The sequence below is a fragment of the Heloderma suspectum genome, chromosome 6 (genome assembly GCF_057233095.1).
Source record: "Heloderma suspectum isolate Gila_16-S chromosome 6, 16-S_ref, whole genome shotgun sequence".
In the NCBI taxonomy this organism is placed as follows: domain Eukaryota; kingdom Metazoa; phylum Chordata; class Lepidosauria; order Squamata; family Helodermatidae; genus Heloderma; species Heloderma suspectum.
In genome coordinates, this window is record NC_139463.1 from 65,586,348 (window position 1) to 65,601,109 (window position 14,762).

At 49.6% G+C, this 14,762-nt stretch overlaps 1 protein-coding gene across 1 annotated transcript; it reads right to left on the reverse strand.

The window, feature by feature from the left end:
- Positions 1-511: 511 nt before the first annotated feature.
- LOC146341057 (uncharacterized) lies at positions 512-14,459 on the reverse strand. Its single transcript, XM_084807317.1, has 6 exons — positions 14,307-14,459; positions 9,077-9,276; positions 7,736-7,985; positions 4,604-4,911; positions 2,511-2,569; positions 512-711 (listed from the first exon to the last, which is right to left on the reverse strand). The coding sequence occupies exons 1-6, from the start codon at positions 14,457-14,459 to the stop codon at positions 584-586; spliced, it is 1,098 nt and encodes a 365-aa protein (XP_084663443.1). The 3' UTR covers positions 512-583.
- Between the last annotated feature and the right edge of the window lie 303 nt (positions 14,460-14,762).

Here is a 14,762-nt window from a genome sequence, read left to right on the forward strand (position 1 = left end):
GTCTTCCTGACTCTCTCTTTTTATACCCTCCTTCCCCCAAACCGAAAGTACTGTTTCAAACCTGAAGAAATGAAACTTAACCGGGGAAATGTAACTACTTCTGTCAGGGGTGCCCCCTCCCAACAAAAACTCCAGGCCTCTAGGCCTGACCTTTTTCTTTTCCTTGCCTCGGTAGGCCTCAAACCTTCACACATGGTGCAAGTGATTTGTTAACCTGACTTAGGTTTTATGTTTTATTATTGCCTAATGTACTAAGTTATGTCGTTTGTAATGGCTGTTAGTCACATACAATAAAATGTTTTGACTTTGAGGTAAAAGGGCTGGGGGAGGATGAAGGTGGCAGATGATGTTAAAGCCATGGACTAATATAGATTTTTCTTTTTGAGAATTTCATCTCTGGGAGTGTTCTCAAACTGTGAAAGCACAACCATACCCATGTCTACCCAAAAGCAAGGTACCACTGAGTTCAGTGGGACTCTCTCTCCCAGGTAAGAAGACAGACTTGTTTTTTATAACCAGTGTCTTTATTATGGTGAAGTGGCGAAGAGGTTCCTCCTCCTTGGGTTCCCCTTCCACTGTCCACTCAACGTTTCTTTCCATGGCCTCGTGTCTTGGCCTCCCGGTTCTTGCTCTTGCTCCTTCTCTTCCGCTGGCTCCCCCAGGAGCAGGATCTGATGAGGGACACAATCTTGCTGGGCTTCCGGGTTGGACCTGCAGAGAAACAGGAAGACCAGGAGAAGGGGGCTCAGGTTCCATGGACAAGATGCACGAAGGGAGGAATCTTAAAAGGGTCAGTAGTGTGAGTGGAGCGAGAAGGGTGGGTGAAGGACAAATAAAGAGGGCACCACACACACTGGGAATTGTAGTTTTTTGCGGTGGGGCAAAGTAAACCAGCCTTTCCCTCCAGATGTGTTGGGCTACAACTCCCATTGTTGGGGGTGGTGGACAGGTGTCCTCCAGGCCAACACAACTGGAGGGCGCCACTCTAGGAAAGGCCAGCCTAAACAGATTTCTCAGCATTCTCACCAAACTACAATTCCCAAGATTCTTTGCGAGAGGTTGCGATAGCCAAAACTGGCATAGCGTTGGTAGGAGTTCCATCAGAGACAGACTGGATGGAAAGGAAAACCTGGGACAAAGGTTATTCGTGGGAGTCGGGAGAGAAGTGAACAGCGAGGTTTGGGGTATGATGAAATGAATAAGCGATCTGGGAAATGAATAATGGAAGGGAAGAATGGATGAGAGTGGAGTTGTAGTGCTTCCTATTTCAGATGAGAACTGCTGAGGCTGCAATGTACCTAGGAGTCTGGACTTTTTCGCCTGAAAATCCTGCTCTCCCCCCAATCCCAGGAAGGAAATTATCAGTGGAGCAGGGGGAGACCTATGCAGATACTCAAAGGAGGCGCCCCCCTCTTTTTATTACGTTGCGAATTCCCAGAGTGCTCCTGCCACTGAAAACCAGCTTCTGCAGCATGGCCATGATGGCTAAGGATGATGGGGTTTGCCACTGAGTCCAAAACATCTGGAGGGTACCAGGTTGGGGAAGGCTAGAACAGGGATGGGCCACTCGTGGCTCTCCTGATGTTTTGGCCTACAGCTCCCATGATCCCTCACTATTAGCCATGCTGGCTAAGGCTGGTGAGAATTATAGGACAAACCTCTGGAGGGCCACAAGTTGCCCACCCTTGCCGTAGAAGGACCAAAGGAAGGATAAAGAACAGGTGTCATATTGTGAAGGTTTGAGGCCTATAGAGGCAAAGGGAAAAATGGTCAGGCTTAGAGGCCTGGAGTTTTCTGTCAGGAGGGAGTAACCTTGAGAGGAGTAGTTTCATTTCTCTGGTTAAGTGTCAGTTTCATTTCTCCACCTAAGTTTCATTTCTTCAGATATGAAGCAGTACTTTTGGTTTTGAGGGAGGAGGGTATATAAAGAGAGCGAGAGAGCCAGTGAGAGGAGAGACAGCCAGAGCCTGAAGTGAGAACAGAGTCTGAAGGGTGAGCAGGAAGAAGCAGCCTAGAAAAGTCTAAGGACAGCTAGGGTAAAGGAAGTTGCATTTTGCACCTGTTATTTTCTTTTAAGGCCTTTGGTATCACTCAGCTCTATTGTGTAAATACCTGTCATTGTAATTTTTTTGCTTTAAATCTACTAGTCACCCTGTGTCTACAGTGTCAGTCACCCTATGTCTACAGCCTAAAAAACTCCACATTACAGGGAAGGGGAAGTTTAAAAGGGGGAAGATGGGACTCTTATGGAGGCAAGAGAGACTTAAGGGGTTGCTCAGGTGGTCCAGGTCATAAGGGGAACCTTGACATATATACTGAAACTGGGTGGATGAAAGCCCAGCCACATGGGAATATTTGGTGGGTGGAGGTGGCCTCTGATGGTTAGGGGAGGTGAGTGGTCCAACGACAAAGCGGGGCCAGTGCTGACTATTAACTGCAGGAGGGAGCTCAGTGATAAGCAGCCAAAGAGCAACAGCATCTTTTGTCTGATGCTATTTGGAATCTCTTACTTCTCCGGGGAGACTTCCTTCTGCTCGACCGACTAGCTCTGCTGCTCTTGCTGGTTTTCCTGAAACAAGAACACCCTGTCAGACTGTTTGGTCCAATCAAACCTCATATTTCTTACAGGCACCATGGAAAATTTCTCAAAGGTTGCGTGCCTAGGGTAATTTGGTCAGTTACCTGCAAAATGCACTTCAGGATGCAGAGGCACGCTTGCCTTCAGGGCAGCCTTTGCTAACCTCGTGCTCTCCAGATGTGCCGGAGATGTGCCATTGGCTGTGCTGAGTGAGAATGATGGGAATTGCAGTCCAACACACATCTAGAGGGCACCTGGTTAGGGGGCAGCTGCATTAGCGCCATGCCAGCCCGCTCTCTTCATTCATTAAGCTCCTAGTTTCACACTCACAATCGGTAATGTATACTGGAACTGAAATCCAAATGAAATTCCGCGTAAGTCTGAAATTCAACTTCAACATTTGAAATTTCAGATTTGGATGTCTTAAGACTCAGTTTTCGACACCACAAAACAGACAAAGGCTGCCTTTACGCTAAAGAAAAAAACCTGCAGTCCTCGTGCTGTGGAGCTTTTCTCCATTTACAGCGGGCTCCCAGACTGCGGCCGCATGATTGCTGAGAGGGGAAGCTTTTAATTTTCAAGGTCCCATAGAACTCAATGAAACAGCGCCATCTACTGGCTGTTTTAATTGCATAACATTCTGCCTTTTAAAAGATAGTTCATTATTTCTGGATGTTTTTGAGATGGAATAACCAGGAAATACCTCCCGATGTGCCCTGGAGGTTGACGACATCATGAAAAGGACCCGTAAACTTCTGTGAGCGAGCAATCTCAATAGCAGGATAAAAGCTCCATGTGAAGAAGCCCAAACAAACACAAAATCTTACATCTCGTTGTCAGATTGTAAAGATATAATATTATTTGCAAAATCCAATATTTTACACCAGACTTCCCCCAACACCAGACTTGTTCCCCAGATACAGCTCTCATCATCCCCCACCAGCATGGTCAATAGCCATGATCCATAGATGCTACATTCATGGATCTCTTCCTTCCCTGTGCCTGCTATACATGCTTACCTGGGAGTAAGCCCTACTGAACTCAGTGGGGCTTACTTCTGAGTAGACATAGGATTGCACTGTTAAAAAAAATACTCACAATTTATGTAGAGACTTGATCATTGTTCAGTGTTGCATTTGTAATGCCGATGACCATTCTGGTCAAGGTAGGATTTTAAGTTTGGGTTACACTTGATTGAAGCAAGCACCACTTCAAATGTCATATGTGAAAACAGCCACATATGAGTTAGTAGGGTGGCTAAACCACTTCCAGCTGGGAAGGCAATCCTGACCATGAGTGATTTACAGGCTGAGCAGAGCTCTGCTGACATGTCTCCCAGGTTTCTAAAGGGGTTGTCTGGCTGCCAAGTGATGGTGGCAGAATTTCATCCTTGGTGCATCTGGGCCAGAACACATTCAGGTCCTGCGCTCCCTCTCCTGGATGAAAATGTCAGACCTGTCAAAAGATCCAGCTGGTTGCTTACATATATATTATGCTTCTTTCCTACCTTTTCTCCACAGAGCTCAAGGCAGTATGCATGGTTCTCTCCTCAATCATCACTTTATCCTCACACCTGGGGGGGTGGCCAGGGAGGCAAATCCCTCCCCCCACACACACACTGCTGGATGCCTGTAGTTACTTGAAGAGGCACTTCCCACACACTTGCTCCCCCACCCACCCCAAAATGCATGTAGCCCCTTCTGTGCCTGTCCCCATTTTGTTTCTCTGGTGTCACCGCTTTCCTCCCCACAGCCCTGCAAGGTAGAGTAGGCAAAGAGATAGGGACTGGCCCAGGGTCCACCCAGTGAGCTTCATGGCTGAGTGGGGATTTGAACCTGGGTCAACATAAAAAGGTAAGAAGAGCCATGTCCTAGTTCGATGTTCTGACCGCCATGTTACACTGGCTCTCAGCGGCTGCCCCTGCCTCAGCTGTCCCTTCGGGCTGTGTGTGTTTTGCTCCTTGGAGCGTTGGGGCTGGGGTCCTGCCGTGCAAATCCAAGCCCCCTTAATCCCAAGGCCTGGTACCTGCTTGACGAAGGGCTGCTCCGAGCCCTCTCCTTCCCACTGCCGCCACTCTTGCGGCTGGGGGGCCTGTCTAAGGGCTCCGCTGACCCCATTCCCTCCGAAAGCGGGTAGCTGTCGAAGTCCGAAGTCCGTCCTTCGCTGGCGGCAGGAGAGCGGCTGGGGCCTCGGGACCTGGGCTGGCTCCCCATGGACAAGGCCACACTGCGCCTGCTCAGAACATCTTCCTCTGCAGGGCTGAGTGCTCCCAAGGGCGAGTAGACGCTCCGGACGCTCACTCCTTCGTCTAGGTTTAAGGATTCCAGAGGGCTCTGGGGCAGACAGATTATGAGATGCTCAGCACCAAGAAATAATTCTTAAGCATGCACCCTTTATAGCAGGGGGTGCTGAACCTCTTTAAGCCTGATTGATTGATTGATTGATTGATTGCATTTATAGCCTACCTTTTTCCTCTGTAAGGAACCCAAGGCAGTGTAGATAATCCCCCTCCTCTCCATACAACAACCCTGTGAGGTGGGTTGGCCTGAGAGTCTGTGACTGGTAGGGATGTCAGAGAATTCCGCCACGGATCTCGGTGAGGCTGAATGCCAGTGCATTCGGCCCCCCCGAACTCCGTGGCGGAACAGCCTGCCACCCCCCCGCCCCCCCGTGGATCCCCCCCGGGACGAGACTTACCTGGGGCAGATGTTCCGTGTGGCGGCAGCTCCGGTGGTGGCTTTGGCGGCACAGCTGCGGCGGCTGGTCTTCCGACCGGCTGCCACTGCCGCCGCTGCCACCATTTACAGTCTTGTCGTTTTTTTTGTTTTTTTCTTGCAAGACGTGATAGGCTACGTAAAGATTTACGTAGGGATGTCAGAGAATTTCTCCACGAATCTCGGGGAGGCCGAATGCCAGCGCATTCGGCCCCCCGAAATTGGTGGAGAAATGGTCTGCCCCCCCGCCCCCCCGGGACGGGACTTACCTTGTGAGAATGTCCCTGAGGGCGGCGGCTCCGGTGGCGGTTCGGCGGCAGCAGCAGCAGTGGCCGGTCTTCTGACCGGCCACCGCCGCCGCCATTTCCAAGTTTTTTTAAAAAAAAAAGTGATAGGCTACGTAAAGATTTACATAGCCTATCACGGCTAGATTTTTTAAAAACACCGTGATAGGCTATGTAAATGTTTACGTAGCCTATCACGGCTGAGTGGGGGGAAAAAAAAAACCCTGCGCGTATGCAAATGGCGGCGCCCATGGGCGCCGCCATTTGCGTTCCTTATTTTGGCACGTGTAGTCTACGTAAACATTTTCGTAGACTACGGCGAAAATAAGGGGAACGCAAATAGCGTAGCGGGCGCTATTTGCGTCCCTTTTTGATTCACCGTTTTAGCCTACGTAAATATTTACGTAGACTAAGATGGCCAAAAAATAAGGAACGCAAATGGCGGCGGCCGTAGCCGCTGCCATTTGCGTATGCTGTTTTTTGTGTTTTTTTACCCAGAGCCCTCTGCGGCCGGAAATCTGGCTGCGGACGGCTCTGGCCTGGGCCTGGCCAGCTGCTCCACGGAGCTGCCATGGAGCACAGCCGGCCGTGGAGGATTCCGGGGGGGAGGAACGGCTCGCCTCCCCCCCCCGTCGAGGATTCCCGGGGGAGGGACGGAACGCCTCCCCCCCACCATCAACATAATCCACGGAAAGGTAAGTGACTTTCATACATCCCTAGTGACTGGCCCAAAGCCACCCAGCGAGCTTCCATGGCCAAGTGGAGACTAGAACCCGGATCTCCCGATTCCCAGTCTAACGCTCTAGGCACTACACCACGCTGGCTCTCAGCCTTGAATTCCATTTCAGAGAAGCTCTTGGGCTGCATTCCAGTGGTGGGACGCAGAGGGGGCTCTCTATCTTGGGCGACTGGGGCAGGGGACCCATGGCCTCTCCTCCACCCACTTGTGGCAGAAAAACCCCTGGCAACCAAGTATGTTTGCTCCAATGCACGGCACACAGCTGCCAACTGCCACACGTGATCTTCTCCTGCCCTCCTCTGATAATGGCTGTCTTTACACTAAAGAAAACCCCCATGTAATGGAGCCTTTCCACGTTTACAGCAGGCTCCCAGACAGCGACCATGTGATTGCTGAGAGGGGAAGTGTTTAATTTTCAAAGTTCCATAGATATCAATGAAACAGTGCCATCTAGTGGCTGTTTCAATAGCGCAACAATCCGACTTAAATAGTTCATTATTTCTGGATCTTTTTGAGATGGAATAACCAGGAAATACCTCTCGATGTGCCCTGGAGGTTGATGATGGCATGAAAAGGACCCGCAAACTCCTGTGAGCGAGCAATCTCAATAGCAGGATAAAAGCTCCGTGTAGAGAAGCCCAATATTTTACTGAGTATCTGCCCTGTCCTCTGCCCCACCAGCCCCATGAATACTTGCCGCCACTGGTGGGAGGGGCCAGAGACAAAAGGGGCGGACCCAAAATTAGGGATGTGCGAACTCACCCCCGTCCGGGTTCTCCAGACTCCCGCCTAGCCCCTGCCCCTGCCCCTGCCTGCCGGCCCCCGGACTTAGCTTCAGCCCCTCCCACTCTCAGCGAACAGCCCGCACTCACCCCAGTGGCCTTGTTGTGCTCTGCGGTCGCCATTTCTAAAAAATACCCAGACTGAATCGGGCACCCGTGCCATCCCTTCCCAAAATGCCAGCATATTTTAGCTTAAAGCTCTTACTGCCAGTAGCTAAGTAAGCCTTAGGAGAGGCATTTCAACCTTTTAGAAAAGGGAAAAGATGCCCAAGAGCCATGAAACTACCAAACCATCAGCAATGGGGGGGGGGGACGACTACCTATGACATGGGAAAGGGGTGTGGCCATTAGGGGAACCCCAGATGGGCCATTATTTGACTTGCAAATCTGAGGTTCCACTTCTCTGATGTACAGAATGCTTCCCAAGTGTACAAAGCAGGTCAGCTGTACATTATCCCAGCATTTCTTACAACAGCCCTAAAAGGTAGGCCAGTAAGCAACCCAGAAGCCCCGTAGAGCCTGCCTTCTCTGATCCATCAGGGATTCTATTATTCTGTAAAAGTGCCATGTCCGCTATTGATACTACAGAAATACATAACAACATCAACAGGAGCAGCAGCAACGGGAGGGGGGCACACCTCTGGTCTCTGGGGCGGGGGCTCCCCATGCCTCCCCAGGTCTTTGGCCTTGCTGTGCAGTTCAGATCTCAGGTCTGACGGCGGCCGCAGCATGTTGACCACCTTGACCCAAAGCGCGAAGACGTCCTCTTTTACCCCAGGCTGGGGGCAGAGCTGCAAATAGAAGGTGCGGCCGCTGGCCAGTTTGAAGCGCAGCTGATGCTTCTCTGCGTTGTGGACCGAGATCTTGACAAAATGCAGTGGGAGAAGCCTGCCGGGCAGAGCAGAAGGAGATGGATGCATCCATGGCGGTTTCGGTTTCAGAGCACCCTTAACTATATCACTCTGTCGTTTTTGTATAGCTATTTATCTTAGAATATTTATACACACTTTCCATTTTTAAAAATCCCAGAGCGGTTTACAACACATGATAAAACAAGGCATCATTATCAAAGCACAGTAGCATTTAGACAAGTCAGCGGCTGGGAAAAGCCGAGGTAAACAAGCAACTTTTTAGTAATCGTCGAAAGCGCATGATCACCGGTGTCTAACGTATCGCAGAGGGAAGGTCATTCCAGAGGGAGGGGGCCACCACAGAGAAGACCCCGTTGCCGTGTTGCTGCCAGATGGAACTCTGCAGGATGGGGCACGGACAGCAAGGCCTCCCCTGAAGATTGTAATGGTCTAACATGTCTAGTGTACGAAAAGGGCGGAGTTTGACCATTTGATTTTTCGAAGTCTACTGTTGTCTATACATCTTCCCCAACCATTAAATCTCCCATCGCTCCCAGGCAGCATGCTGCTTGGGGGTGATGGGAATTGTAGTCCAACACATCTGGAGGAAGGGGAAGGCTGCTGTACATATTTACAAAATACATTCAGGGCACAATCCTATGCGTGCTTAGACAGAAAAAGTCCTAAAACTCCCAGCATTCCCCAGCCAGCCATGGCTGGCTGGGGAATGCTGGGAGTTGTAGGACTTTTTTCTGTCTAAATATTCATAGGATTCTGCCCTTAGTCATTTAAAATATGCACTCCACAATTTAAGAATGCCCAATAATACTTGGCACGTATATATCATGCACCAGTGACTCCAAATGCTTCGCATAAATTCTTGCAATAAACAAAACAGTTTTGCATGCTAAAACCAGCGATACGTAATATTCCCATACTACAGATGCTGGGGGGCAGTGGGGGGTGGTGGCGGCCGACACATTTTGAAGCCAGAGTGGTTCACAGCTCAGTTGCTCCCTCCATTTCAGACACTACGACCTCTTGATAGCACTGATTCCTGCCACTTTAGGAGGGCCAGGTGGGTGACGATGCAACATCTTGGCCTTTTCGGTATGGAGATGGACCTACCTGGTGAGTTCAAATCCCTTAGCTGCTGGGCGGTGGCGGAGCAAGGATTTCTGCTTCCGGGGGACCTCTTCCAGGGGGAAGATGGGGCGAGCCAGAAGCAACACGTTGGGGATCAGCATGTTGGGGCAGGTGCAGGCTACCCCGACAGTCACCGTCTGGACTTGGTTGTGTACATCAATCACCTCTCCTCGTTTGCTGATCTACAGAGGACAGGAGAGGGTTAATGCCATGGCAGCCCCCCCCCCCCCCGTGAGGCAGGCAGCTCCCTCCCACTCTGAAAGGAACACGGCCATGCTCTTACACAGCATCTATGCAGTCGCGCAGGAGAATGTCTTGCTAGATTGTTGCCTGTGTTAACTCATAGGGGGGGCATGGGGGCTGGCTATGCCTCGCCCCCAAAAGAGGAAATGCATCAACAAAAACAGAGGGCAGAAATCAGCGTAAAACTGGCATGCAATGTTTATGTACAGATGCAAATTTAGAAACAATTACTACAACTTAAATAGAAATGCAGTGCATCCCACCATAGCAGGGAAGGCTGTGACCAGGAGACCTGTGTGACTGCTTAGTCTGTTCCTCAGATGCTACCTGTGGAGGGGAACCTTCAAGGCCCTGCTCAGACTCTCTGTTCTTAGGGATTGAATTAGTGCTAGAGGATGGTGGCTGATTAACTTACTGTGCATGAGTCACAACGCCTAGCAGGGCCCTTGTCTCTGGAAACCAGAAAACTTCCTCTGAAGAAAGGTTGTAGCCCCTGGACTCAGCACCACACCAAATACTGACCAAAGCTGACATCATGTGCCTTGTTTACTTATTTGTGTAAATACCCAAGTCGCCTACCATTCTGGGTCTGGTCCCGGGGGGCCACATTGGCAATCCTTGACTGCACCACACCTTGGTGTTCTGGTAATAAATATCCGCTCAAACAAAAGTCGGTGTCTGTTCTCTGGCCGAGCCCGGCAGAAGGGTAAAATTCTGCAACAGGGTCCTTGATCTTAAAAGTGACCTTGGACAGGACAGTCCTTCAAACAGAAGATAGCTTCAAATAGAGGACAGTCCTCTGACATCTCTTCAAATAGAGAAATGTCCTCTGCAAAGTAGGACACGTGGCCACCTAGGGCTGGGGTAAAATGTCATGGGCCAAACCCAGGTTAATGAAAGATGGTGGTCCAATTTTAATTGATTAATCACCTGTGGGTCATAACGTATACCACTGATGTTAGTTCTCTGTTCACCATCTTGTTTCCTTGTTTCCTTTCAGAGAATGGTGTAAGGAATGTCCGGGCCCGATTCAAAATATTAACAGTCAGAGCCCTAAACGGCTTGGGGCCAGGTTACCTGAAGGATAATCTCCTTCCATATATACCTGCCTGGACCCTGAGATCATCCTCAGGGGTCCTTCTCCGGAGCCCCTGCCAAAGAAGTGAAGCGGGTGGCTACCAGGAAGAGGGCCTTTTCTGCTGTGGCCCCCCAGCCTCTAGCTCCCTAGAGAGGCTTGCCTGGTGCCTACGTTGTACCCTTTCCAGCGCCAAGTGAAGACATTTTTATTTTCCCAGGAATGTTAGCATTTTTATCATTCTGGTTTTTTAGCTTTGCTGTTTTAAATTTGTTACTGTATTTTAAACCTCTGCATTGCTGCTAGATTTTATGCTGGTTGTACTTTTATATTGTGGTTTTAATGCTTTTATATTTTATATTGTTTTTATGCTGTACTTGTGGGCCACCCAGAGAGCTTCGGCTATTGGGCAGTATAGAATTGTAATAAATACATAAATAAATAAAATAAGGGATGTAGGGCTTGGCCCATTCCCTCAAAGGATGCTGTGATCAGTCCCTCCCTCTCCCTGCAAGACTGCTTTTTTACTTAGGGGTGTGTGTGGAATCACACAATTGCTAATTATGTAAATAACATCTAGTTTGGCTCTAAGGAATGCAGGACCAAGGACCACTCCTTGCAAGCGCCAGCAACTCTAGTTGCCACAGACGCCGCTTGCTAAACAGAGTTTCTTAAGGCGCAATCCTATGCATGTTTAGACAGAAAAAAGGCCTACAACTCCCAGCATTCCCCAGCCAGCTTGTGTCTTTAGTGTGTTTCCAAATGGAGGTCCTAGCGCTAACGGTCAGAAGGTATAGTGGCGCTATTCCGTCTTTTCTTCCTTAGGGTGCCTCTACATTAAAGGAAAATCTGGGAGCCCCCCAGAACATTTTGTTTCCATTTCCATGGTGCAATGACATGGTGCTCCTTAGACAAGGAACATGACAAAACACCCTTTCTCAGCAGTCTTCCTGAAGCATTCTATACTTTTCAGTTAAAACAGCGCAATCTAGCAGCTGAAAAATAGCAGTATGCCCTGCATTAAACCTTTTTTTTTTTTTTAAGCTGATTATTTGAGGGCGTTTTTTTTACAACTGAGCAAACTGGAAAAAGCACAGGAGGGGCCCTGGATGTCGACGACAACGTGTAATGGACCTGCAGATTTCGGTGAGTGGCCCATCACGAGCGTGCATTAAATCGCTCATGTAGAAACGCTCTTCATGGCATGAAGCAAGGCCACAGCGCATGAACAGCCTCATGAGGAAGCACCCTTAGCTGGCAACTGGCAGACTAAGTGTTAGCTCTCAGGGGATGGGAGGCAGAGTTGGTCCAGCGACCTGCTTTAGCTAAATATTAGGGACTTCATGGCTTTGAGCAATGATTAACCCAATGAAGGCCTGCAGCCTTTGTTAACACATGATTTCAATGGATCTTCCCCAAACAGTATGAATTTCCAGAGTTGGCCTTTTCACAGGCTCTGGTTCCTTGCGTCGAGATAAGAGCGCACGCTGGAGACTTACAGCTTTTTGCAATAGCTGGTTACAAATATACAGGCACCGCGCTTTGGAAGCAAGCAGACTAAACAAGCAGGCAGCCGAACCACTTGTCCTGTGTGAGAAGCCACGTAGGGGCGAAGGTTTGGCTAGCCTCCCCACCCCACCCAAACTTAATTCCAGCACTCCCCTGGGGAGCTGGCTGCCAGGTGAGGCCAATGAGCCAAAGCAAGAACAGGCGAGATATGAGAACAGAGGAAAGACCCAAGAAGTGGGAGGAGGTGCCTTGTTTGTGAAGCTGGATAACATACAGGCAAGTTTTCTGTTGGGGTCACTAACTGAGACGGGAAATACCTCTGAGAAAACCTTAGCCTCTGTGATGAGCCAGCTACCTCTTACGTAGTGCCTAGCTGGAAAAATATTTTGCTTTCTTGAAGAACTGAGAGGGACTGAGCATCTCTGAGAAGCGTTATTGTTAGCAGCTTATCGCACCTTGCTTCAGTGTCCCAAGCACAAACAGCTGCCTGCAGCCCACTTTAGCCACTCCAGCCAAACCCTCCCGACATCTCTCTACTCGTTCAGCACCATGAAGCCTCTGGGCCGAGCCCCTGATGACTCTTCAGGTTCCAGATTTACAGTCATCGAGACAGCCAACCTCTTAACAGCATGTGCTTCTGCAGCATGTGTGGGCAGAGGGTAGATCTGGATCTACTGCTCGATCTCTGGGTGATTTGCAGCAGATCAGCAAGGATTTCTGACTCCCAATTGTTTAACAATAGTAGCAGCGAAATTACTTCTTTCTCCCATCCTGAATTATACTGCTGAAATGAAGAAAGCTTGAGGTATTTATTTCATTTATTGCATTTATATCCTGCCTTTTTCCCTCTTGCGAGGAACGCAAGGCAGCTTAACTGGTCCTCCTCCTCTCCATTTTATCCTCACAACAACCCTGTGGGGTAGGCTGGGCTGAGAGTGCCTGGCCGAAAATCACCCAGTGAGCTTCATGGCTGAGTGGGGTCTTGAACCTGGATCTCCTGAGTCCCAGTCCAACACTGTAACTACACTGCACTGGCTCTGGGCTAGACAGGAATGGATATTTGTGTGGAAGGTCTGTGAGCTTGGTTTAGTTCTGGTTATCAGTTCTGGGCTCATTCTAAGTGTATGTCTTTTGCTGCAGGCTCCAGTTCATGGATGTCAGTTAAAAAAAAAAAAAAAAAGCAAAGCAGATTGGGCATGCCTGAAGTCTACCCACCCTTGTTCTACAGTGACAACTGAGCCTCATTTTTCATCCTCTTTTTTCAAGGAATCTTGCTTTCTGTTTTGAAAAAGCGTGCTGAGGTGCAGGAGGAAAAGGCAGCTTTGGAAGGTAGCAATAATCAGTAACTAGTGTGCTTTTAAAGTGCACCGAGAAAGGTAACTTGTTTTGCAGAAACATAATGCGTATTCTTGTTTTGCCTGTCAGGCCCACTCTGAAATCTGAAATTGTCGCGTAGGATAATAAGGCCCTGTAATGACCAGCAGTTACCTGTTTTCCACCTCCATAGTTAAGAGTGAAAATAACTTAAATGATGTGTGAGTAACATTCCCTCCAACATTTCAGAAATGAAAATGGAGACAGACCTGGGGAAGGGCTGTAACTCCATGGTAAAGCACAGGTTTTGTATGCAGAAGACCCCAGGTTGTATCCTTGGTATCTACAGTTAAAAGGGTGAGAGGTAACTTGACCTGTATGGACCATAGCTAAATGGTAGAATGCATGCTTGACATGCAGAAGATTCCAGATTTAAACCCCAGGATCTCCAAATAGGGCTGGGATTGACTCCTGTCTGAAATCCTGGAAAGCCACTGAGAGTCAGTGTTGTAGACCATGGGAGGGGAACCTCTAGCCCACCAGACTGGCCCACGGTACCTCAAGCAAGGCCTCTCTCCCTCCCCAAGGTCCCGCCCTCTGAAGGCTACTCAAGGCTTGGGGAGGAGGCAGGGGGAAGAAGCTCCACTGTTACCTGTGATCAGAGATAACAGCAAGGTTTCCCCTGAGTGAGGTTTACCCTCCAAATTGCCCAATCACGGATGCGGGCAGGGGAATCCCTGCTGTTATTTCCAATCACAGATTGGAGATAACCGGGAAATTCCCCATACTTAGCTCGCCACTTGCCCTCCCAATAGAGAAGGAGAGCGGCATGCTAAGTGTTTCCCTGACCCTCGTCCTCTCCAACAGGGGAAGATGAAGGGCAGGCCCAACTAAGGCATGGGATGGAGGAGTGTTTTTCCACCACGGAAGAACACTGGAAGCTTGAGTCAACGCTCCACCCCCAGGACCCACAGGCAAAGAGGAAATATTATAGATTCTGTTGGGGAAGGGTGACAAAGAGAGCAAAACCAATGGGCGACCAGGATGACCATTCAGTCTGCGACGTGTTACCTGTACAAAGTCACTTTCCAACATGGGAGCAAACTTGAGTAAGGCGTATTCCCCCTGGCGGAGCTGTCTCTGCAAGGGTCCCATCTCCCTGTCGAAAAGTCCTTTGCCGTAGTCGCCTCCCGCTGAGACATTGGGCAGGCGGGACCTAAGCATCTTCCCTCATCCTAAACCAACACAGTGTGCAATTAGAGAAGAAATATGGGAGGCAGGTGCTCTTGTGGGCTAGGAATCCTGCAGAGTCCAATAGCTAGGGGGCTAGGCCAGGGCGAGTTCAAGTTCCCTCTCTGCTAGAGAGCCCTGCTCCACGTGGCGTGGCATGAGGCTGTCTGGCCCAAGTCTGGTTTAAAAATGAAGGCTCCTAAGAGCAGAGAGGCCGAGCAGGGCCTGGAAGGTGCCCATCCAGAGGTCGCACCTGGACAGTGGTCTGAGCAGACGTACAGGTCTCCTGGTCCCAGC